Here is a 24,005-nt window from a genome sequence, read left to right on the forward strand (position 1 = left end):
TTGGTCACAGTACTCTGGTTTAATGCGGCTTTCCCTTCTCAGCCTCAGAACAGGGCCCAGAGCTGCGAACACTAGGGGCTGCCCGGCCATGGCATGCAGGGGCGGGCATGCTCCTGACTCAGTGCTCCCTACTGGAAGTGCCTATATCTTACTATTTCCTGTCAAAAAATATATTTTGAAGTCGCGATTCTGGTGAGTGAAGTAAGTGGCTTCCACTGAGCCTTGACAGAGAGTTCCCTTTGTTCAAGGTGGACTCCAGCTTCAGCTTCATTACTTCCTCCTGCAGCTTCTTGGCCTTTGGGGAAAAGAGGAGGAACGAGCATGAGACGGGCAGACCCTGCGAGGCCTCCGGCCGGGAGCCCAGAGCCAGCACGGATGCCCAGGAGGCCGGATCTTGTCACAGCTCCTTTGGTGACGAGACCCTGAAGGCTACTCTAGCTGGCTCTCATGCTATCCCTTGCCCAAGAACGCCAACTGCTTACCTCAGTGTCCCCAACAAGCCCCACACTGGTGCTGTGTAGGCAGCCAGCAGCGTGAACAGAGTCCCAGCACCTGCTTACCTCAGTGTCCCCAACAAGCCCCACACTGTGCTGTGTAGGCAGCCAGCAGCGTGAACAGAGTCCCAGCAACTCCGTGTCACCATGTGTGGCTGGTAGTCACTGCCCGGGGAGCAGACAAGAGCCAAGACGCTGTGACACCAAGGCCCAGAGGCAGAAGTCCTCAGCCTGGGTCCAGCTGTGTGTTTCCTGTTTCCCATCCACCCTGTGCTGGGCGGGGAGGAGGGGAGCCAGGGGAGGAGGCACGGGGCTCCAGTGGACAGACACCAGCCAGAAGGCAAGCAGCAGCTTTCCCCCCTCTGCCCAGGGCCTGCTCTCCCACTGGAGCCCAGCAGCTCAGCTCCTCCAGCCTCCTCTCCAGCCCCTGTCTCCTGGAGATGCCACGGCGGGCACCGGGGCATGGCTACCTCCTTCCTGATGGAGCCAGGCCCAGCTGGGAGCCAGAATTTCACCATATCATGATGAACAGTATTTGCTGCTGGCTCAGAGGACTCACTGACCGTTTTGCCTCCTTGAAACTTGTTCTCTTGGTAGAAGTAACCACTGCCTCTGACTCCTTTCAGAAGTTTCACCTTTTTCTGTGCTCTTGTCATTCCATTCTCCTACACAGTACCCGCCTCTCACTGCTCCGTCCCTGCAAGTGGTCCAGGAGAGGAGCTCCGCACGGAGGGATGTTCTCTACAGTAGCTCCCAAAGGCTCTGAGGGAAGCAGCTTGCTTTCTTTCTTTTTGCCATCCTGGGGCCTGAACTCAGGGGCTGAACACTGTCCTTGGGCCACTATAGCCACAGCACCACTTCTAGCTTGTTCTAAGGATGTGGTACTGAGGAATTGAACCAGGCAAGCACTCTACCACGAGGCCAAACTCCTGGCCAGGAAGTATCATGGCGTCTAACGCTGCATCATGGCATGAGGTGGACGGCTGCCTGCCTGGCGGGGCTGCTCACGCTCGCTGTGGGCTCCAGCCGGGGTGTGTGTGCTCTCGTCCACTGCCGTCTCGTGCTTTGATGAACTATGCCCGCTGGCGCTCTAACATCTCTGCAACACTTTCAGTCAGAGTGGAGCCTCTTCCATCAACCCTCTAGGAGCTTTTCCTTAAATCTTGCCTCTGTTTTCACCTTCACTTGTTCACTTTAAGTTTTATGTACCGCTAAGAGTTCCTCTGGGGTATCTGTCTGGGCTTCTCTGGGGAGCACTTCTTGGCCAGCTTGTGAGTCTTTTTCAAAGCTGTGTGCTCTCAGCTCCCAGCTCTCGGTACTGGCAGGATGGGCGGAGGCCGCCATCACCACCATCCCGTGAGAGGCAGGGGCCGTTGGCCACCCAGGCCGACTGCACCCTGGGATTCCTACGATCTGAGAGAGGCAGCTGGCGGGGAGGAGGAGGAGGGCTCGGTATCCAGCACGTGCCGCCTGCACCCCCTTCCTCAGAGCTCAGGAAGCAGCCTGAGGCTGCTGTCCCCAGACCAGTGACACCTGTGGGGGGGGGGGGAATGAGGCTGACACCACAGGATGGCCCGCTGTGGGGCTGGCATCTGTAGCCAAGTTGACCCGCCAGGCTTGAAGCATCCAACCCAGGGCTCCTGGGCTTGCCTTCCTGTGGTGTGAGTCCTGTGGGGTGAATTTATCTCAGCGGACCCTTAATACAAGGCTTCCCCCTAGCCAAGCATCAGAGCGCGGTGTGGTTAGCAAGCGGCTTGGCCACTGCAGCCTTTGTTTGGCTGAGGTTTCTCTGGGAGAGCAGTGCCCGGCGGCGGTGGATCTCCCATGGGCCGTCACACGGCACCCTCCATCCCCAACCTGCCTTGGGGGCTGGGAGGACTGCCTGGCACTTGCTATGCTTGCGTCCCGGCTGGGAGAGAGAGAAGACAACGCTCAAGATGCTTGGGCACATCCTCTGTCCTCATCTTGTGACCAGAATGTGGCCGCCTGCCCTACCCTCTGTAAAGGTGGCTAGGAAGTGCAGCCAGGCTCCCTCGGTCCTACTAAAACCCAGGACTCACAAGGGAAGATCAGACTTCGCCTACAGCAGAGAGCACCCCAGTGCCAAGGGGTTCAGGTCGATGTTGTCATCCTGGTGGAGTAAAGATGAGCCAAGATACATGATGGGCTGAGGTGCCCTGGGAGGGTCCATCCTGTCAGCTGATGAGTGGACATGATAGATATGGAGCCATAGGGGGGCTGTGGGGCCAGGCTCTAGAGACATCCACCCAGGATGGGGCCTCAGCCTCAGCCCAGAGCCAGGAGCCATGCTCGCCACATTGGGGCAGACATCCTGGCGAGGAGACGCCCACAGGACGGGGGGGGGTCATGCTGGTGAGGAGATGCCCACTGGGGGGACAGACATCCTGGTGAGGAGATGCCCATGGGGGGGGCAGACATGCTGGCGAGGAGACACCAACGGGGGGAGCAGACATCCTGGAGAGGAGACGCCCATGGGATAGGGGGGACAGGCATGCTGGTGAGGAGACGCCCACGGGGGCCGTTGGCTGGCCTGGAGGACAAGGAGTAGTCCATGGCCGTGAAGGAGGTGGGAGGGGCAGCTGGGTGTCTCTGCTCCCTTTGACCATTGCCGGGGCTGGCCATGTCTGTCGGGGAGGCCTCTCCTTCCCCCTGCTGCCCTCTGTGGCCAGCAGCAGGAGGATGGTAAGAAAGCACACACTCCAGAGGGAAGCTAGCTTTACTATTACTTCAGCCCAAATGACTGCACAGCCAGCCACAGCCAAGCCCCTCTTCCAGCAGCAACTGCAGAGCCGGCCAGAGCCCTGGTCTCATCTTCCTGCTGGGAAATCTCAAGGACCCCACAGAAACATGAAGGGGACCTGCCTCAATGCCTGTTCCCCTCCTGTCCTTGTCACCAGGGCTGCTGGCCCATCAGCTCCTGGCACAGCTGTGGGCCTAAGTGTGGCTGTAATGTCTCCTCTGACCAACAGGGATTCTGGGATATCTGCACTGCAGACCCGAGGGCCCGGCCCCCGTGGCAGAGGGCAGACCGGTGGGCCTGGCCCCCTGGCAGAGGGCACTGGTCAGGAGAACAAGTTCCTGACGAGGTAGCAGCACTCACGGTCTCCAGGTCCTGGATAGCTGTCCTCACCTCCTGCAGCAGGTCAGTCCCTTGGAGCCGCCTGTGTGCCTGTAGCTGCTTTATGTGCTGCCGAATCCTCTCTTCCAGATCCACCAGCCGAGAGACAGTCCTTGGGGACAAAGGAGACCCTGAGGCTTGGCCCAGGGCTCTGTCTAGCTGTCCCTGTCCTGACCAAGGACACAGCGGGCCCCTTCTCTGCAGGCCACATACAAGCCACAGTGTGGGGGGCTCTGGAGCTCCAGTGCCCAGGCCTCACAGCCCATCCCTTCCCTTCCCAGGTGGCTTGAAAGCTGCAGGACCACACTCTACTGAAAGACCTATATCCATTTGAGATGCAGAGGATGAAGCATGGAGACATGTGAACACCGTGTTTGCATGTAAAAGTTTTACCACACGGTTCAACAAAGCCACAGAAAATCCTGAGACTGAGGTTGTAAACGACTTTGCCTCAGTGAGGCTCAGAGCTCTGGAGCTGCTACTCTTAGTAAATATTATGACTTACAATGGCCAGCCATGCAATCTCAGCTGACCAGAGGCCCCTCCTCCCTCCCCACTAGCTGTCCTCACCTGCTTGCTCTGTGACCCTACGACTCTATGCTGTCCTGAGGTCAGCTCAGGGCTCCCACTTTCCCCCACCTGTAAACCACTGGCTGTTACCCCACTTCTCCAGTGTACCTCCTGCTCTCCCAAGCTCTAATAGGATAATAGCCCTCTACATCTAGCAACACTGCCAGGGACTCAAGAGTGTCTGCACACGCCTGTGGAAGGAGTCACGTGACTTGGAAGGCTCCAAAACCCATGGTGGGAAAGCTGGACACAGAGTCCTGGGATCAGGTCTAGAACACCAGGGCTGAAGACCTGAAGACTGGTTCAGAGCTGGGGCACAGAGGCCTGGGGCAGGAAAGGGCACCCTGCAGGGCGCCAGGTAACCTCCTCCTGGTGATCATCTGGCTGAGGCTGGCTAAGAAAGCCCTCCAGGGTGGGGGTCCTGCCTAAGGGTGGGGTCCCTGTCTTCCAGACTTGCCCTTCTACCAGCATAATGAGGGACCCTTGGTGGACAAGCTCCACGGGCAGTGGTGAGGCGCCCCGGAGCCCTGCCCTGCAGCACGCTCACCAACCTCGTGTCTGCAATCGCCTGCACTGGTCTCTCCTTCCTGGGCTTCATCTTCTCAAGTGGATTTGTTGGAATTTGCACCTGATTTACGAGGTTTGTAGTGAATGGGATCTTGGGTGCCACCTAGGAAAATGCGACAAAATGTCTTCCAAAGGAAGGTTTTTAACCTGAGCATGTATGCCAGGACACTAACGGGTTTCTCAGCCTGACGGACGGCTGGTGGCAGTCCAGAGGGCCGTTCCTCACACTGGCGGGTGGTCCCTCTCCGCACAGCCTGGCTCTTCCAGTCCATGCTGGGCCTGATGAAGTGCAGAGCAAGGGCTCTTCCTGTGGGCTGGGGGCTGCCCCAGATGCCCCCAATTCATTCACACCACTGACGCAATAGACATGATTCCAAACGGCCCCCAAGCCCCTGGCACAGCGTGGCCATGACTTTAGGTCATGATTTCTCAAGCTAATATAGAAGATGCAAACAGGCGAGACAAAGAGGAGGAGCTTTATACTTGGAGAGCCTGCATGCGAAGACCGCTAGCCAGGACCCTTGGCACAAGCCCTGGGGTGCACCGCTGTGCACTCCCCTGTAGATACCCTTGCAGTCTGAGGGGCAGCAGGCAGTGCCCCATGCCTGGGGACACTGTGGGGATGGGACACAGCCCTGCCATTTTCAGCCCCAGAGGTGGACCAATAAAGGTCAAGGCGGCCTAGGCCCTGCACGGCCCACGGCTGTGGCCAGGGCTTCTCAACGATGTCCCTTTCCTTTCTGCAAGGTTTTCACAGTGGCCCTGCCCACTGACGATGGCACCGGGGATGGGAGCACCTGGAGGTGGAGTGTGCAGTGAGAGCACAGGAGCGGGGACTGACAGGTCTGCGGGTGGACAATCTCACAAGATGGCCTCCTGACCACTGCCACGCCTGGAACCCCCGCTCTCATCCGTGAGTGCTCCCCTGCCGGCCCAGCCTTGCCCTGCCTGGGGAGAGCTCCTGCGGTCCTGCTGCTCCTGACTCACCGTCCTCTGGAGAGTCCACTCCCGAGCACGCGCTGGCCCTCTCCATCATGCTCTCCAGCCCTCTGCAGCGTACTAGCCAGCTTCCTGCGGGCATCGTCCGTGGAGCCTGGACACCGCTCCAACCCCCTCTCCCCCAGTCCTGTTCCTGCAGCCTCAGTGCTCATGAGCATCCGGCTGTTACACCATGTGATGGACCACCCAGGCGTGAGGAGCTAGGCCCAGGTGCCCAGGGAGTAGTGGCCACTGCTGCCCACAGTGCCGAGCTTGAGAGCCAGCTCTACCTCGACCTGGGAGCTTCTGGTCTGCAGGTGCCTAAGCCGGTGCATGCCTGAGTGCATGCACGTGCATTGCTTGTTACGTGGTGGGGCCTACTGACTCACATAAGTTAAACAGAGCTGTGGCAGGGACGGGATGTGGAGAGGCAGAGAGTTCTTCCCAGGACTCCTCTCATCTGCATATGGAAGGTCCAGCCAAGGGCTACACTGGGCCCTGTTCAGTCTGTCATCCCCCCCTCAGGGCTTACCAGTTCCAGGACCTTGTCTGAGCTTCAGCCCCTGTCTAGCAACAAACCATGGTGCCCTCTTCCTACATCCGCCTCCATCGCTGCACAGGGCCGGGTCAAGTCGAGGTCTGCTCACATACCATCAGTGAGGCAGGACTCGCTCAGGGGGGCTCCACACTAGATCAAGGTCAGACACTGAGTGGGCTCAAATATTAAAAACACACTCGGGAAGAAGCCCCCTAGTGAGACCGCAGACAGTGGACACCCACTGTGAACGTGGGCGGCACAGCGCAGAGCCAGGACCTGAAATGTGGGCAGCCCAGTGGGGGTGTGACCGTGGAGCGCAGGGAGGGAGGGTGGGGCAGACATCATGGGCCCCAGGCCAAGCTCTCCATTCCCACAGGAATGGCACCAATGGCGCAGGAATGGCGGTGGCACCAACAGTGCAAAGGTTGCTGACACTGCTGGCTCTAGAGCAATGTGGAAAACAACAGCATGGCTTCTGCAGGAGCGCGCTAGCCCCCAGGGTCCTGCTCAACACCCGCCCCGGGCAGACGCCCCCGGCCCAGCAGGCGCCCACGGGGTGTGCATGCACACTGTGCCCAGGCGCAGCTGCAGAAGCCACACTGGTGTGTGGGTTTTGTCAGCATGGCCACCAGGCCACACACACACAGTGCTCTGGCGCTCTCTCCTGCCCCAAGCTCCACTGCAGGAGCCCGTACGAGGTGGTTCTCTTCCCCTCAGATTCCCTACCATCCACGTATGACTCCCAGGTTTCCTCTACTGTGTGCTGCCTCTGCAAACAGTTCTGAAACACACAGGTGCACGTCCTCCTTCATAGATATGTATGACCTAATGGCCTTTGTTTCTGCAAAATGATCTCCAAAGCCCTCAAAGGACAGGCACATGATTTGAGAAGACTTTCCAGGAAGCTGTTGGCTGCCAAAGTCTTGACTATACACTCCCCTGGACAACCTCGCGCCATCCTGCTCAGGCAATTGTTCCTGTTACACTAGGCCCCTCACACCTCAGCTCTTTCACTCTACCATATTAAGCCACAGCCCCACTTCCAGTATTCTAGTGGCTAACTGGAGATAAGAGTCTCATGGGGACTGTTCTGCCTAAGCCAGCCTTGAACCACAATTCTCAGGTCTCAGCCTTCTCAATAGCTAGGATTACAGGTTCAAGCCACCAGCATCCTGCTGTTCCGGCCAGGTTTTTTTCTAGTTTTCCTTTCTTCGGGGTGGCGGAGTCATTGTGGTCCCTCCTGGCCATGAGCATGATGCATACACCAGTCAGGGGCTAGGGACCTGAGCAAACCCACCACGGAAATCCTACCTCTGGACTAGGACTTTCCAGAAGGGAAAAGGCTCCATTGCTATATTCTTTATTCTAAGGCCAGCCAATCATTATTTTGGTTGGATGACTGAAAGCAGATGGGGCGTGGTAAGTAGTAAGGAACGCAGTGACAGCCCAACAGGACATTCTGTCCTGAGCAGGCCCACCTGATGAGGACAGGATCCTGCTGGACGGGGCTTGGTAAGCCAGGGTCTCTAGGTCTCTGCCCTAGCCTGGATCAGCTCCCCAAGAAGCGCCAAGAGAAACTCAGGGGAGAAACACACCACCTGAGATGGGGTTGGAACAAACTCATGATATGCTGACTCAAATGCAAAACCTCGCTCCAGCAAATCCAGTCACAGACATCCACAAAGTAGCGGGTCAGGGCTACTCCACGGCATCAGATGGGGGAGAAGGACCACTTTGGCCTGGGAGACCCTGAGGGGACACAGGGGACCACCCTGCTGAGGGCAGGCACAGAGGAACCATGTGCATCCTCATAGCTTACCACCACAGACAACCCCGCACCACTCACGTAAGACATCCCCTGGAGAAGCTGGTGAAGAGCCCAGGAGCTCTCTGCACTCTTCTTGCAACTTTCTGTAAGTCTAAAATTCATTTGATACAAAATGTTTAAAAAGAAGTCTCAACCTGTGCAAGGTCACCTTGGCTGTGGCCCAGCATAGGACCCACTCCTGTGAGTAAAGGCCAAGGTCAAGATGGCCTGAGCAAGCCCTTGGGCGCCTTCCCCAGCTAAGGGGCCACAGGTCTTCGGCCATCTTAGGGCTGGCCTTTCCCACAGGTTAACGACTGGAGATATGCCCACAGCCCATTAAGAGACACCCTGCCCACTCATGCGCAGGACACAGGGTGCTGGACCCTAGAGAAAAGGAAGGCCAGACCCACAAGCCCTCACTGGTGCCCTCCAAAGGCTTGAGGAGACACGGGGGCTGTCCCAGAAGTGCCCAGGAGTGCCCAGCGCCACACCACTGAGCTGACCTCCCCAGGTCAGGGTCAAGGTCATGATGCTCCTTGGTTTCCAGGGCCGTTGGCCTTCTGAACCTCGGGGTGGGCTGGAAATGTCGGGGCAAAAACTGGGAATGCAGCTAGACCTCAGAAATGTTCCATTCTCGTGTTTTATCTTTTCCCTTCATCGCTTCGTCCCTTCTTTACGAGTACCAGATTTCTCAGACAGTTCAGCAAGCCAAGAGCCAGCCTCAAAGGCCAGAGCCAACAGCAGTGAGTGCCAGGCCCAGCCAGCCTCATCAGCCCGGGGCTGTGAGCAGGGGCGGCGCGTGTGGGACTGGCAGGCAGCGTCCTCTGCCCCATAGGGCGGATGGGTCAGCCACGTAATGATAGCAAGTCCTGCCCCAAACCTGCGTCCTCCCACAGATGGGCCCAGCAGGGCTGTTCAGACAGCGTACCGTGTTCCTCTGCAGAGGCAACAGAATGCTGGGCTGCTTCTTCTTCCTCTTCATTTGGGCCTGCTCTCTCCGCTCCTGCAGGGCTTTCCTGTCCCTAGACAAAACCGCAGTCATAGTAAAGTCCCAAGCTGTGCACAGCTTCAAGGAAAGTTTATATAAGACTTGCTATCTGTGGATCTCGGCTGCACAAGTAGGTTTAGCTCTGTCCACCTCCCGAAGGGCAGTTCTGAGCAGGGCACGCATGCCTTCCTCTGAGATCCTCCCACACCTGCAGATTCCAGGCCAAGACCCTCTGTGTATCTGCATGTGCTGCCAGCAGCAGCCGGTGCCTGGACCAAGATGGCAGGGCTCCTCCAGCCTCAGTGCCTGGCACTGGACACAGAGGTGCAGACCCCTCCCTGGAGGGTGTCACCAGGCACCGAAGCTTGAAAGGCCGTCCCTCACGAGTAGACTCCTCTCAGGAGAGTCAGTTGCCATGCCCCGACAGAGCCCCAGGCAGAGCCCCTGACTCCTCCCAGGCCCCCGGTGGGCCCAGTGATCCTGGGCGCTGCAGGCCATCAGAGAAGAGCAAATCCCTGCATTGCGCTGTGTGGCTAGGGATGGGATGAGACCCACCCATCACCACGGTGGCCTCGGTCATCCCTCTCTCTAGCAGCTCCTGTGGCTGGCACCCACCATGCCCCAGGTAAGCCCCTTCCTGCTCTCTCCTTAGCAGATGTCCAGGCTCTGTCCCAGGCTCATCTGCCTCCGCAGCGCTCATCCGCAGGCCCGGGGACGGCCTTCTTGGGGTCAGCTCCTGAATGGGTGCCCTCACACCTGACAGGGCCTCCCTGTCAGGCTCCACCATGGAGGTCCAGAGTGAGGCAGCCGCTCCCCAAGGTCCCCGCTGCTGTCCCCCACTCCTGCTCCCTCCACTTGGCTCCCCGACGGAGTCTGCCATGGCTCCATCCACGGGGCTGGGTGGATGGCCTTCCTGGCCTGGTGCTCAGAAGCAGCCCTAGGAGACTGCGCCCCAAGTAGGAAGCACACAGCCGGCCTCCGGAGCTGCCCAGCAACGAGGCAGCGACAGCGTCTCAGGGCTGAGGTGTGAAGGGTTACCTTCTCTTTGTACCCAAAGTATTTCCCTCAACCTCTCATCGAGGTTGAAACAGCTCCAAGTATGTCCAGCTCAGAGGCCAGCCGGCCCCTGACCGCTGCTTCCTCAGGTCCCAGAGAAACCGACTTGCACTCCCCACAGCCAGACCTCTGACGGAAGAGGAGGGAGTGCAGAGGCCAGGGGCAGAGCCCATGTCTCAGCATGGCCAGCCAGACTGGTGGCCCTTCATGCAAGGGGCATCTGCCAGAGGTAGGAGAAGAGCTGGGGTCAGCAGGGTGTGGGTCTGGCCAGCCCAAAGAAGTAGAGGGACCAGAGACCCTGCATGGCCTGGGCTCTTCCCTGCCCCCCTTCAGTGTCTGTGGCGACCCACGCCTGGCTGAGCACTGCAAGCTGAGGGGGCCAGGACACTGTGGACGTGGTCCATGTTGGCCTACACCCCGGGGCTCACAGCGAGGGAAAGCTTGTGGCCAGCATGGCTACGGGCGCACACAGCAATGCTGAAGCTGGGGCCTGAGCAGCTCCCAACAAGTGAGCCACCATGACCTCGGGCACGGCAGGACCCATGGGAGTCGTGAGGCAGCAGCTGGGGGAATGCTGCCTCTAGACAGCACGCCAGGCCAGGTGATGAGCCGGTGAGGAAGAGCAAGGCACAGGGAACAAGAAGGCAGAATGGGGACTTGCTCAAAGAATGACTGTGTGACCACCCAGATCCGTGCTCGTGCTGGTCCTAGGAGGCACTGTCAGATCTGGAAAGCAAGAGCAGGTGTTCCAAGGAGCTGCGGGCCTCCGAGCAGCAGCACACCCCACCACGTGCCCACCACCTCTGTGTGCCAAGAAGTGCACACCTCGGCTTCCAGACGAGCAGAGACCGTGCCTGGCCAGGGCGGAGAGAGGTCAGCCCAGACTTCCTCTGAGGCCTGGCAATAAAACCATGTCAGCCTGGCAGCTGCCCCACGGCCTTGCCCACTGTTGCAGACACACCTTCTCCGCTGCTCCGCCAGAGCCCGCTTCTCCTGGATCTCCTTGAGCGCGGCCATGCGACGCTCCTCGAGTCCTTTCCCTCCCATCACCACGTGGTACTGTGATGTGAGCGCAGGGAACATGCTCCTGAAGGAGGCTGCCTTCCTCCTGAAATCACAAGAGTTCTTAACTGATCCCACCCAATGCTCCTACAGAACACCTACACATGCCCTGGAAGGACTGTATTTCAGTGTGCATGAAATACAATGTTGCACATTCAGCTGAAACCCAACAGCAAGGCCTGTGGGTCAACTGCACAGCGATTATAGACTAGATCCAAAAGCCACTGTCTCTGTGTTAAGTGAGGAGGCAGTATGACCGTGGGCACGTGGCGGCAGGAACTATATCCTGAACAACCCTCACGGAATGTCACCACAGGCCAGCTGTGCAGCTGCAAGGCCAGGACTTGCCTCTGCCACTTTCGAGACTGCTGTGGTCCCCTGAGTACTAGGACACTTGCCCTGAGAATGTGCGAGTCAGGCTCACCACGTGGCAAAGTCCCATTCTCCCTCCATTCCATACATATGTATTTATAGAGACCAATGCTCATACTCCCCCACCACGGACACACACACACCACCCAAGGCGGGGCGTGGGGGAGATGTCTCTCCCAATGGTCTTCTCTGTGAGACCAGTTCTCTGGTCTGCTGCCATCCTAAACCCAGGTAATTACAACACCACCTTATTACAAGGCTGCCAAGGTCCCGTGAGTCCTACCTGAACACGTCCCTGGGCCTGGAGTATTCCTTCTCCTTGCTCTTCAAAGCTGCCCTGATGTTGGGAGGCAGCTCAATGGGCAGCAGCCGGTTCTCAGGAAGCTTGGATTTTCCATTCTCAACAATCTCCTGCCTCAGTTTCCAGAAGCGCCGGATTTCCTCCTTGCTCGGCCAGTGTTCTGAGGACTCCATGAACCCCCTGGGCTCACTTAGGTTCTGCCTGTCCACGGGTGGGAGAAAGCTGTCCTTCCCCGTCACCACAGGCTCGGGCACACTGGGGGCTTCTTCGGCTGACACGCGGTCCGGGGGTACAGCCACTCCGAGGGCTGGGAGCTCATGTTGGTCCGTCTTTGTAACCGGTGAGGCCTCTGGAGGAGTAAACGGCAGCTTGGCCTGTGTGTCACCCAACCCAAGACCAACCCAACAGTCCAATGCCTGTCCTTTAGCCAGGTGCCGAGGCAAGCGCTGTCCACACCAGGCCTCGGGGGAGGGGAGGTGGGAGGCAGCCTGCCCCCTCGGCCCCAGCTCTAGACAGATGTCCTATGCCCAGGCAGAGCACTGACACAGTGCTCAGAGGGCTTGACCTCCTCCTCACATGGGTTCTTCCACGGGAGTCCATGAGGCCATCTGGCCACATTCACAGATATTCTGTGTCTCCCCCGACCCCAGCTTCTGAATCTTCCTTTCTGGCTGGTTGTTGGCCCCTGTGCCTGCAGCAGCTCCTGTGGATAACACTTCGTTTCTGGTGTTGAACTCAAGGTGCTTGCTAGATTGCTAGACAGATGTTCTACCACTTGGCCCATGCTTTTCAGGTAGGGTCTGCCACTTCCTGGTCCATGAGACCTTCTCACCTGCGCTTGCTGTGTAATGGGCACAGCTACCGCAACGGCTTCCCCTTGACAGCAGGTCTCACACCTGCTGTCTGGGTTGACCTCAAACTGCCATCTTCCCACTCTCCACCTCCGGAGTAGGTGGGAGTATAGGTGTAAGCTGCTGCACGTGACTTGCTTTGTTGACTATTAAAAACGCAGGCAGACACGCAGAACCAGAAGCCAGGAGGGGCCTGGGACAAGTGATAGGCTGTGCCAGGCCAGGTGGGAGCCAAGGCTGGTTACACAGGCTGCCCCACTCAAGAGTGCCTCACCCTTCTGACCCTTTATTTCCAACAGCTTATGCCCTTTTTATGCCTATATTTCCTCCCTTGGGACCTGACCCCAGTGGTTCCTCTTTGGAGGTATTTTTTCCCCTCTGTAAAAGCACAGACTGCCTTAAAGAATGTTCCTACTCTGGAGTCTGTCACTGTATCCTCAATGATACCACACGACAAGGCCCCAGAGGCTGCCAGAGGCCCTGCCCCTGGCCTCCCACGGGTCAGGTCTAGAGCCTCACGCCCACCTTCACCGGCCACACCACCCCGCCTGCAGGTGTCCAGTACATCCATACTGCCATCCTGTCTGTGTCACACTGGCCTTCCAGCCACTTCGGATGTCATGGCATCTCAGGCTCTTATGTGCTCCCGCATGCCCCTTGCATGCCTCCCACATGCTCTCACATGCCCCTCGCATGCTCTCATGTGCCCCCCCAAGCCACTTCCCTACACAGACGCTGTGCATCCACAGACAAGAGTGGGATGACGTGGAGTGTCCTGGCCAGCCTGGGGCCCTGTGTTGGCCAGGTGAGCTCAGCAAGGAAGAGCCTGCCGAGCCCCGTGATGTACTCCATCAGCCCCACCAGACCCTGGCAAGCTCTCGTGTGTGTGTGTGTGTGTGTGACTGGCTGGGAACAGTCGTCCACAAACCTGGAGGAGCTGCTGTGCTTCTGGAGCTGTGGTCCGCTGCACAGATGCGTAGGAAGGTCAGGATGGCTAGCAGGCCCTTCTGCACAATCAGCTGAGGCGGGAACTCCAGAGGGCAGTGTCTCAAGTTCAGGGCCTTTAGTGTGGACACATTCCCTGGGGGGGGGGGGAGGGGCCTCAGCTCTCTGCACTCTTCTACAGAATGAACGCCACCACGCGATGGAAGCAGCTACTCTGTCTCAAAATGACTCCCAAGTGTTCAGCACAGGAACGCACCTTGGACATCTTGCTTTTTAAAAACTGCAGCAGAGATTGGCTCAGATCAAGCTAGTTATGAAAAATAAGTAAAATTGAACAGCAAAATCTTCAGGTAAAATTCACAGCACAGTGATGCTTTCTGACCTAAAAATGTCTATTTACAACCCAAAAATGAGGTGACACGCAAAGCAAAGGAAAGGCCCGGTCGTGAAGGGACCTCAGGAAGCGACCTGGGCCTCGGCCCCGCAGGCCAGACCACATTAGGCACATTACAAATACAGCCAGAGATGGAAAAAAAGCGCTTCAGGAAGTAGAGGACAATATCTAACAGACACGGAATTCTAATAAAACAGGAATTATTTGGGAGAAATTTGAGATAAAGGGTAAAGCCACTTTTGTCTCAGGGTAAACCTACCTCGAGACCAAACAGCTCAGCAGGTAAGAATTCTGAAGTGGCTACAACAACTATGGCCAAAGGTGTAAAGGAAGATGTGCCTGCACCCAATTAAAAATAGGAACTCCCCAAGCTAGGCATCGGTGGCTCACACCTGCCATCCTAGCTCCTCAGGGGGCTGAGATCTGAGGATCACACACCGGGACATAGACGTCCATGAGATCCTTATCTCCACGTTACCACCAGAAAACCCAAAGTGGAGCTGTGGCTCAAAGTGGTAGAGATTAGCTTTGAGCAAAAGGAGCTCAGGGACCATGCCCAGATCTTAAATTCAAACCCCACATCCCCTGCCAAACAACAACAACAACTCCTCACAGGAAAACAAACTTGGGTGGAAGAGCTGGAGGAGAGCGCAGTGGGGGAAAAACAAGGCAGAGTGGGGAACCGTGTTGGACAAGCAACGTACTCACTACCTTATGTATGCAACTTGTTACCCCTCTGGGCGTCACCCTGATAATAAAATCAAATTTAAAAAGAAAAACAAGCTTTTTTAAATAAATGAAAGCTAAGGACAGTGTGCCAAAACATTACTAGACAGGCTTCGTAGCCAATTGGAAACAAGAAGGAAAAAGACTTTGAACTCAAGGACATTTCTCTATGTTCTCTGAGGAACAGAAACAAAAAGGCTTTTCTTTTCACAAACAGCACCTCAGAGACAGAATGACCTGACGGCGCCTCAGTGACAACGGCCCTCACCACATCAGTGACAGGACAACTCTGATGGTGCCTGGGTAACTGACAGAACAAATCTGATGATGATCCAAATGGCAGACCGCTGGTGACAAAGCCTGAGTGATATCGCTAATGGTGCCCGGTGACAGAACAGACCTAACAGACCATGTGACAGGAGGACACAGACAGCACCTTGGTGACAGGAAGGATGCACCTGAATGACCAAATGACTCTAACAGAGCTTGACTGACAGCACTCAGGTTACAGAAGGGTACTACAGCACCTGTGTGACAAAATGAGAGGCTGTCAGTACCTGAGTGACAGAACTACCCTGCGAGCACCGAGGTGACAGGATGAAGCTAACGCTGTGGAGTGACAGAATGCCCTGATGGTGCCTGGGCAAGAGAACAACGCTGGCAGCACCTGGGAGCCCGAACGTCACAGAATGTGCCTGGCTGATGGCAGGTAGTGCCAAGGTAACAGAGTCCTACAGTGCTCCCATGACAGAATGACACTGACAGCATCTGGGTGAGAGAATGCTTCTGACTGCATTGGAGTGACAGAAGGGCGCTGACATCTCCCGGGTGACAAGAGGCTGTTGACAGCCTCCAGTGACATATGTGACACACACCATTGTGGCCGTTGCCACGCCACCACGTTTTCTGTTGGCAAAATGTATTTTCTATTTGTTCTTTTCAACCTGTTCAAGCTATCTGTCATTTTATACATTGCTAGCAGATTGTATATAGTTGGGTTTAGGTTTTTTAAACTCCAGTCTGACTTTAAAATGGTGATTAAAGTGAAAGTTGCCAACAGAAGATAGTCGGAAAGTCTCTTAGTTTATTGTGTGTGTGTGTGTGTGTGTGTGTGTGTGTGTGTGTGTGTGTGTGTGTGTGTGTGTGTGTGTGTGTGTGAATTAAGCAGTATACTCATATATAGCCTGACGGTGCAATTATGTCAGAAAACATTTTCATCTGTATGATAAAATCACTTGCAAGTCAAAAAGGAAGAAAATAGCTAAGGCAATGTTTGGGGCAATATTGTAGTTGTAAATACACATTGGAAAAGAACAATTTAAGATCAGACCTAAGCTTTCAATTCAATTAAGTTTGGAAAAATAGCAAACCAAGTCCAAATGAAGCAGACAAAAATAGCAAAGAACAGAAATCTGAGACAGTTCAAATGAAAGATACAGAATATTATCTGCAGGGAAAATGCACACAAATGAGCAGACTATTTTACATGTAACATGGATAACTCCCTGCGCACATGTGCACACACGCACACACGCACACACGCACACACACACACACACACACACACACACACACACACACACACTGCTGAACCATGTAAGCAAAGTACCAGGAATACAGAGGGCCAGACTCACCTTACTACACTTGGAAAGAGGGTACCCAGACAAGGCTCTGGGGCTCCAGGAAAAGCACAGAAACCCGAGGAACTGGGCAAGTGGTGCCCAGGGAGGCAGACTGCTGTACAGGAGCTCCCCACTCTCACCACTCCTCACACACGTACACACACGTGCACCCATGCCTCCTCTTCACTGAACCTGAGAACCGAGGGCATGCCCACGCTCTGCCATGTGTCTGGTACAGCGATACTGGTAGCCATTCTATCCTAGGGCCCAGAAACTTCACAGAGAGCATGGTAAAATCACTCAATTGTTTCAACACTTACCCAGCTCCACAGGCAACATTTTGATAGGATTTCTTTCTAAAAGCAAGGTTTTCAAATGCCTTTAAAACAAGACCAAAAAAAATAATTTGAGAGGCAGAAAATTAAATGATTATCTCTAGTTTCTGTGAGATTCCTTCATCTGTCTTTTATCTCCTAGGTAGTCCTGGAAGACGCGTGACGGGAGTGCACACACCACCACAAACACACTGTGTGTCTCGGGCTCCAGGAGGCTGGCTCTGCCTTGGCGTCACTAACTTCCAGAGCCTAGCAGCTGAGTTCTCCACTGCTCCACACCTTGAGGATACCCCTTCTTTCTCGAAGACCCCCCACCCCAGGGTGATGGCTGGCCTGCCCTGTGCTGGGCTTTCCCTGACAGCAGCGCTAATACTAATACTTCAAGATGGTCTGGGAAAAGTGGTTTCAAAAGCATTTGGGAGTTTTGCTGTACTGGACGTCCGCTCTGCTTAGGGGCCAGCGATCTATCCCCAGGACTGGAAGACTCAGAGCCAAGAGCAGTCAGGGCGGTGTTTCTGGAACCCAGTGACAGCCCTTAGAAAGGTGACCACCTACACAGTGGATACATGATCAGATGGCAGCACAGATGAATGGCACACACTAGGGCTTTACTGGGTGGTGAAGGACACCTCGTATTTCAAATTCAGCTCCCTCCTGCACCTTTACACTGCTTTGCTTCTTGTTCTTCACAATAATTTCTTAAGACTATAACAGAGACTAACAACCAGGTCAACAACCCTGCTTCTCCAGGGTGCAGTGGTGGAGGAGGGCTCCCGATGCTTCGAATGCCAGGCCCATGCTGCTTGTCCCACAAGGCATGGAGGGGACAACTGCCGAAACCACTCTCCTCTCTGCCACGGCTGGCTGGGCTCCTGAGCCCGCTGCAGCAGAGCGGGTGTGTGGGCCGAGGGCCACAGGACACCCCCCCGGGGGCCACAGCAGCTCACACCCATTTTCTGCTCACTGTGGGATCATTAACTTACTCCTTGAATTGTTTCACTATTTGGTGTGTTTAAAGAATGCAATTCTGAAAGCAAGTTTTCATGATTGCTACTTCAGTCATTCCAAGTAGCCCCAAAAGTTGGAGTCTGCACCTTGTGAACTGAGCAGGGCTTCCAGACACTGATGGCAGCCAAAGACAAGGGTGGGCTTGGCCCCTGGGCCTAGATTTCTTCTTTTTCTTTTCTTTTTTTGGGGGGGGGGCAGGGAAAATAGTAAAACATTTCCCCATATTAAATCAAAGTAGGCAGGAAATTTTCTTACTGTAATCAATGACGCACTAAAACATTCTTGTGTATACTTCCAATGATATATTTATGAATGCTAATCCATTATATACTGTCTACAATGTGAAGTTAACTCACTGCCACTTCCATTTCACTGACTTTCAACTGCATCTGAACCTTCACACTGCACCGAGTTTGTCTACCTCAGGAGGCAAAGGGACCTGACCCACCTTTCAAAACCCTCCTCTGCCAGGAAGATTGACCAGCCAGTGGAGAAGGGAGAGAACCTCAGTGATGCCACTGTTTTAGACTTTAATGAGGCACAATTCCTTAAAGTCTGTAGTTGGCGTGTGTGAGCCCTTCAGCTAGCGGACCCACTTCTGACTTCATGGGTTATAAACCACCTCTCGAGCAGCACGAAGCACCGGCTCTGACGATGTGAGAGCTGCGTGCCTTCAGGAAGAAGTCGTGTTTACAGGAATGGCTTTGCTTCGTTTTCACTCTTTATAGCATTTACTCTCCACAACTGGGTGCTGAGGCTAAAAGAATCTTGGACAGAGTATTCAGTTCCCAAGCCTGAAGACACCTCACAAGGGACGAGAGCCCCAGCGAAGGCTGAAGGCTCCGAGGACTGGAAGCAGGGCTCCCCGGGCAGCTGCCCCACACCGGGATGGCTGGGCAGGGTGTAGCGATGTGCCTGCCTGCTGCCCCAGGACACCACCCTTCTTATTGGGTTCCTTAAGGAAGAGATGACAGCCGCTCAGAATTGGCAACCACAGAAGTAACATGGTAAGACGGCACCTCGGAGCCCAGGGGAAGGGGCTCTTGTGTCTTCCCTGTGCAGGGCCCAGGATGCTGTCATGTGGCGAGCAGGACACAGTGTCACATGGCACTAAGAGTACCCTGGAGACCTCTCTTCTCCCCACATCCACCTGAGCCAGCAGGCTCTCCAGTACCTGGAGCCCAGCCGGACCACCACCTCCTGCAGGCAAGGCAAAGTAGCCTCTGTTCCATGGCCTGAGTCAAGTCCAGCTCTACACCCTGCATTCCAACCTTCCTGCAACTTCCAAATAAATTCCCAGCATGACAGCACAGATTTCAATTACTTGGCCTCATTTTGCATTGTCTTGCTCTGCTTCTCCACACTGGCTTCTTTGCTGCCCACCATCTCCCAAGGGCTTTGGCATGCGTTCTTCCAGCTCTTCCATTGCCCGGAGCACTGGAGAGGGGAAGGTCTAAGTGTTTGTAAAACGAAGGCACCCGGGGGCTAAGAAACATTGACACAGAAGGCCACACCCAGGGTGGGCTCCAAGGGCCTCCAGCTCCTGGGAGGGGCAATTCTGAGCCTAGGCTTCCACGGGTAGGCAGGCAAGGTGTCCTCGGAGTCTGAGGGACAGGGATGGGGCTAAGTATGCCTCTTGCTTGGCCTTTCCAACTTTCCAAAAGAGGATTTCCCATTATTTCCAAATGATGTGGGGCCTGGAAGAACAGGGTGGCTGGATTTAACTCATCAGAGGTATTTCTGGCCCACAGGCAGCTCTACATGAGTGAGCCAAGATGGAATTAGCTGTCAGGAAACATGCATGTATGGCCCCATAAAAGTGTTTCGGCTGCTTCCTCTCCTCCTGTAGCCAACTGCAGCCCAAACCGTGGTCACGGTGGCTCCTGTTAGGTGTGCTTGGGACAGCAAGCCTTCGTAACCTCTGGACAATTCTGGAAACTACTTTCTAAAGTAAAAATCCACTGCAGAGTAGATGCCAGGAACTTAGACTTTTTTTTTCTGGTCCTGGGGCTTAAACTCAGGGCCTGAGACTGTCCCTGAGCCTCTCTGTGTTCAAGGCTCTACCACTTACGCCCACAGTACCACCTCCAGCCTTCTCTGTTTAAGTGATACTGAGGAATGGAACCCAAGGCTTCAGGGTGCTAGGCAAGCATTCTACCATTAAGCCACATTCCCGGCCAGACTGAGGCATTTTAAAACAATTATTTCTTGAGACCTGGAGAGGAACACCCACCACTTACTTGTGCGATCCGATTCCTGCAGGAAGCACCTTGATCTTGTTAAAGCGAAGGTCAAGCCACGTCAGGCTGGGCAGCCGCTGGAAGAAGTCTCCAGGGATGGTGCAAAGGGCGTTCCTCTGCAGGTACAGTTGCTTCCACAGCAAGAGGGGAACCAGAACGTTCTGTTAGCAGCTGCATTTAAAATGGCTATGTCCACGAACACTGCAAAGGGCCTGCCAACCACCACAACTACAGTTATAACACAAAAATGCTTTACACTCAAGGAGCAGACACAGCAGACAACACACTGGATAGAAAACAGCCGCTTTCAGAGCTGTGAGGGACTTCCATGCCCAGTGTGGCTGCACGCGTATCACCTCCACCTCAAACATCTTGAGGCTGGAACCTCTGGTTCCTTCTTCCTGCCACAGGAAGCGATCATGGCTCTCAGAGGCCCTGGCAGTGAATAGTCAGAGCCACGGCTGATGCTGGGGTTCAGTCTAAGGTAACAAGACTCAAGGATAGAGGCTCTTGAGACATCACATAATCCAGAAGCACCCGCCTAGAACTTGGCAGAGCAGCTCAGTTTTAAGTCACCATCGTAAATGAGGCAGAGCCAATGCACGCTGCGGATCTGAGCCCTCTCCGGAGTGCCTGGACCGCAGGCGCTGGAAGAGGCCGCCGCCAGTGTCTCCTGCAGGGGTAACTTACACACCAGGCATGGTGAGCAAGAATGATAACCAGCAAAACTCACAACAGATTGTGATAAGCTATTATAGCATTTATCATTTCTCAAATCTTCTACTTAATATTCTGGATAAGGGGGGGACACTGTATATAATGTATAGCCATACATTATAATGTATAGCATTACCTTATGTAATGCTGCTGTTATATCTTGTATCTGTTTTTGCATTATCACACATATTTGCACCAATATTCACATTCAGCTGGGTCCTAGAAATTGGCTCTAGGTCGTCTGGGCTGAAGTTTGGATTTCAAAAACTAGTCACCATACAACCTTCAGCAAGTTCTTGAGCTGCCCTGTGCTGCAGCCTTTCCTGGAGGAAAAGGTCTGGGAACTAAGTCACAGAGTAGCACTAAATGAGCAGAGAGCCAGGAAGCGCCCATGAGAACGAGCTATTATGACTTCCTACCACAGCCTCCTAAATTGCAGTTCAACTACCAGCCCTGTCTTCCAAGTCAAAATCCCTAATAGGCTCCTTAGAATCACTGACTAGAAATCACCACTCCTGTCTCTTGGCAGCTGGCATGGTCTCTTGAGAGCAGAGTGGCAATTAAGGTACAGAGTGCAAGCCTCCATGTGCATGAGAATGTACTCAATACCTATCCAGGTGCATGAAAATGCCTGTCACAGACACCAGGAACTCCAGGGACAGAAAAACACATATCCCATGCACACACGTGTGCATCTTCCAGGTGCATGAGAATGCACATCACACACACACACACACACACACACACATACACACACACACACACACACACACAAATACATACCTCCAGACACATAAAAACGCATGTTCCCACCTGTACAGATACATAGGAAAGAACCCATGCTCACACACAGGTACATATATCCAGATGTGTGATAAAACGTCTCTCCCTGTCTTCCCCATAAATCCCTCCAGGTACAGAAAAAAGTGTGTTCTAGGCACACGTATGTACACCTGAAGTGCATGAACACACCCATCCCTATGCATGTGTGTGATTTCCTCCATGATGGCCCTTCCTTTACGAGAGCAGAGATTCTTCAGCTTCTCAGGCCTGCTCTTTTCCTCTCTGTGTGCACTAACTTTAGTGCTCAGATTTGAAGCCACAGGTCTTTGTGAATGCCAGTAAATGAATTTCAGAAAGATACACAACTCTCCTTCCCTGCAAAAGCAGGTACTGCTTTGCATCTGAGGCTTGATGGTGGAACAGCTTTCTCTGGCTTTTCTTGGGGGTCTGAGTGTGTGAAAGAGAGGAAGGCTCTTTCAGTGTCCCCAAGTCTGCGTGTCTGGTGGGGTTGTGTGTGTCTCCAGGGGTTGCTGTGCAGCTGTACAACTTGGCTTGCACCTTGTATTGGGTCTTCAGCTCGGAGTGGTCTCCTCGCCCCCTGGTGGTCTATAGCTCTGAGTGGTGCCTGCCTGTGGACCCTGGCTGTGGTAATGAAGTTCTTCTCGGTCGGTACCTGTCCTCTGGAAGGTGTAAGTGCTGTTAAACCTGAAGGACTGGGGAGTCTTCTTCTTCTTCTACCAGCCTTAAAGTATCAGGAACTTTAAGGCTGGCCAGACCCCTTTGTTAAAACTGAAAGCACTCATTTCTCAAAGGTGACATATGCATGAATGCAGAAACACAAGTGGGGAGTCCCTGAGGCCAGTAATGGGTCCTTAGAAGCTGGTGTTAATGAGAGGCAAAGCTGGTGTACACTGGGGGGGGGGGGAATTGTGCATTTGAGGTTATATAGGGAGACCCTGTCTCAAAACAGGAAGGAAGGGAGGAAGGGAGGGAGGGAGGGAAAGGGGAGGGAAGGGAAGGGAAGATGGGAGAAGGGAAGAAAGTGGAGGGGATGGAAAAGGAAAGGTCATCTGGGCAGCTGAGTATCCTAGGTGTTTTCTGCCTGGGACTTCCCGGTAGAGGCGGCCCGCAGACAGGGAAGGTGCCCTTTGGCTAGGCACCCATGTCTGTCACCCAGTGTTGCCTCTCAGTTGCTCCTATGGTTGGCCTAGGAAACCCAGAGAACCAACCGCTCCTGCGACTCAGTCCAGAATCCATCCCTTCTAAGGAGCAGGAGCCCTGGAACAGGCCATGGTACATACACCCGGAGCGCCTGACCACTTACTTGAAGGTTGGGGGTTTTAAAGGCTTCTCCAACATGATTCAGACAACTGTTACTCAAGTCTAAAATCAGCGAGGGAGAAGAGATGACCTGCTCCGTGTCCTTGTGAACCTCTTTGTAGGGGGAGGCCCGCAAGCTCCTGGTCTGAGTCCGGCCCTCCCGGCCCTCCATATCATGGGCAGCCCAGGAAGCTGAAGGGTGAGCGTCACCTTCCTCCATCTGTTGCCACCTCTCATCCTTCTTGGTCAAGAGTCATCTGGAAACACAGGAGGAGACATAACCACCACACCCCCACCCCCAGGCAACTCGAATCCCCAGGACAGAGCTGCAGTGGTTTCACTTGCTCGAAATTCTGGATCTGACTTTGAAATGCGCTAAAAACAAACTAACAAGCTGGAGTGCAGGTAGGGGTGGACCGAAATCCTCCACTCCTGACACTGCCTCGTGGAGCTTCCATACTCTGAACTCTGGGAACATGCAAAGATGGCAAGAGATCATCGCCTTAGAGCTGAGACCAGGCGGGGCCATCTCCACCTCAGCACCGCCCGAGCTGCCCACAGGTCCAGGTCAGCCGGACCCCCTCGGGTGAGGGCGCAGCTGCCTGGGCGGGCCGGGGCGGGCCAGCCCCGGGGCACTGTGAGGCCTGCGGGTGGGGTCCGGATTCTTATTCGCTCTTCGATGCTTTGCTCCACAGGTTCGCGGGAGGCTGGCGCCCTCGCCGCCGGATCTCCCAACACTTCCCGCAGCAGGGACCGCCCCCCCCGCCCCCCGCACTGCAGTGCTTACGGCTGGGGCGCCCCAAAGACCGGCTCCCGTCCGGGGCGGAGGACGCTGGGCCCTGGGCAGCCCGGGTCTGTGAGCTCGCTGGCCTCGGAGCCTCCCCAAAGGCTATGGACCCTCGGGCCTCTTCCAGAGTCTTCCAGGGGCGAGGGGTGCGCGGGGGCACCGGGGGGCGCGGAGAGCGAGGGTCGAGCGGGGAGCGAGGGGCGCGTGGGGGCACCGAGGGGCGCGGGGAGCCGAGGGGCGCGGGAGGGGCTGCCTGGCTGGCGTCGGCCGCCCGGGCCCGGGCCCGGCCCGCCCGAGGCCCCGCCCCCGGCTCCCAGCCCCGCCTCAAGGGCGAGGCTCATGCGCCAACCAACAATGGAGGCCGCGCGGCCCTTAGCGTCACCATGGAAACCCGCGGAACGGAAG

At 55.3% G+C, this 24,005-nt stretch overlaps 1 protein-coding gene across 6 annotated transcripts; it reads right to left on the minus strand.

Annotated features, from left to right (window-relative positions):
- Lrrc27 (leucine rich repeat containing 27) lies at window positions 1-23,913 on the minus strand. 6 transcript variants are annotated; one of them, XM_090345581.1, is made up of 12 exons: window positions 23,601-23,913; window positions 22,818-23,070; window positions 19,994-20,124; window positions 16,731-16,789; window positions 15,247-15,315; window positions 13,652-13,804; window positions 11,855-12,221; window positions 11,099-11,245; window positions 9,022-9,115; window positions 4,755-4,873; window positions 3,616-3,745; window positions 1-295 (listed from the first exon to the last, which is right to left on the minus strand). In XM_090345581.1, exons 2-12 carry the CDS (start codon window positions 23,031-23,033, stop codon window positions 152-154), a joined length of 1,629 nt encoding a protein of 542 aa, XP_090201707.1. In that variant the 5' UTR covers window positions 23,034-23,070; window positions 23,601-23,913; the 3' UTR covers window positions 1-151. The 6 variants fall into 6 exon arrangements, with proteins under 6 accessions (XP_090201707.1, XP_090201708.1, XP_090201709.1 ...); XM_090345582.1 differs by having other exon boundaries at window positions 3,646-3,745; window positions 23,601-23,909; XM_090345583.1 differs by lacking the exon at window positions 15,247-15,315 and having other exon boundaries at window positions 23,601-23,910.
- Window positions 23,914-24,005: the final 92 nt, after the last annotated feature.

The sequence above is a fragment of the Megascapheus bottae genome, chromosome 15, assembly GCF_031878675.1.
Source record: "Megascapheus bottae isolate mThoBot1 chromosome 15, mThoBot2.hap1, whole genome shotgun sequence".
Lineage (NCBI taxonomy): Eukaryota > Metazoa > Chordata > Mammalia > Rodentia > Geomyidae > Megascapheus > Megascapheus bottae.

Bases quoted from the DNA above. Each gene is read 5' to 3' on its own strand.
- Lrrc27 (XM_090345581.1), bottom strand. From the start codon at position 23,033: ATGGAGGAAGGTGACGCTCACCCTTCAGCTTCCTGGGCTGCCCATGAT. The intron at 9,116-11,098 runs GTGTGTCTGCAA...GGTTTTGTCTAG, and splicing joins CTGGCGGAGCAGCGGAGAAG to GGACAGGAAAGCCCTGCAGG. The intron at 3,746-4,754 runs GTTGGTGAGCGT...TTTGTCCCCAAG, and splicing joins CAGGCGATTGCAGACACGAG to GACTGTCTCTCGGCTGGTGG.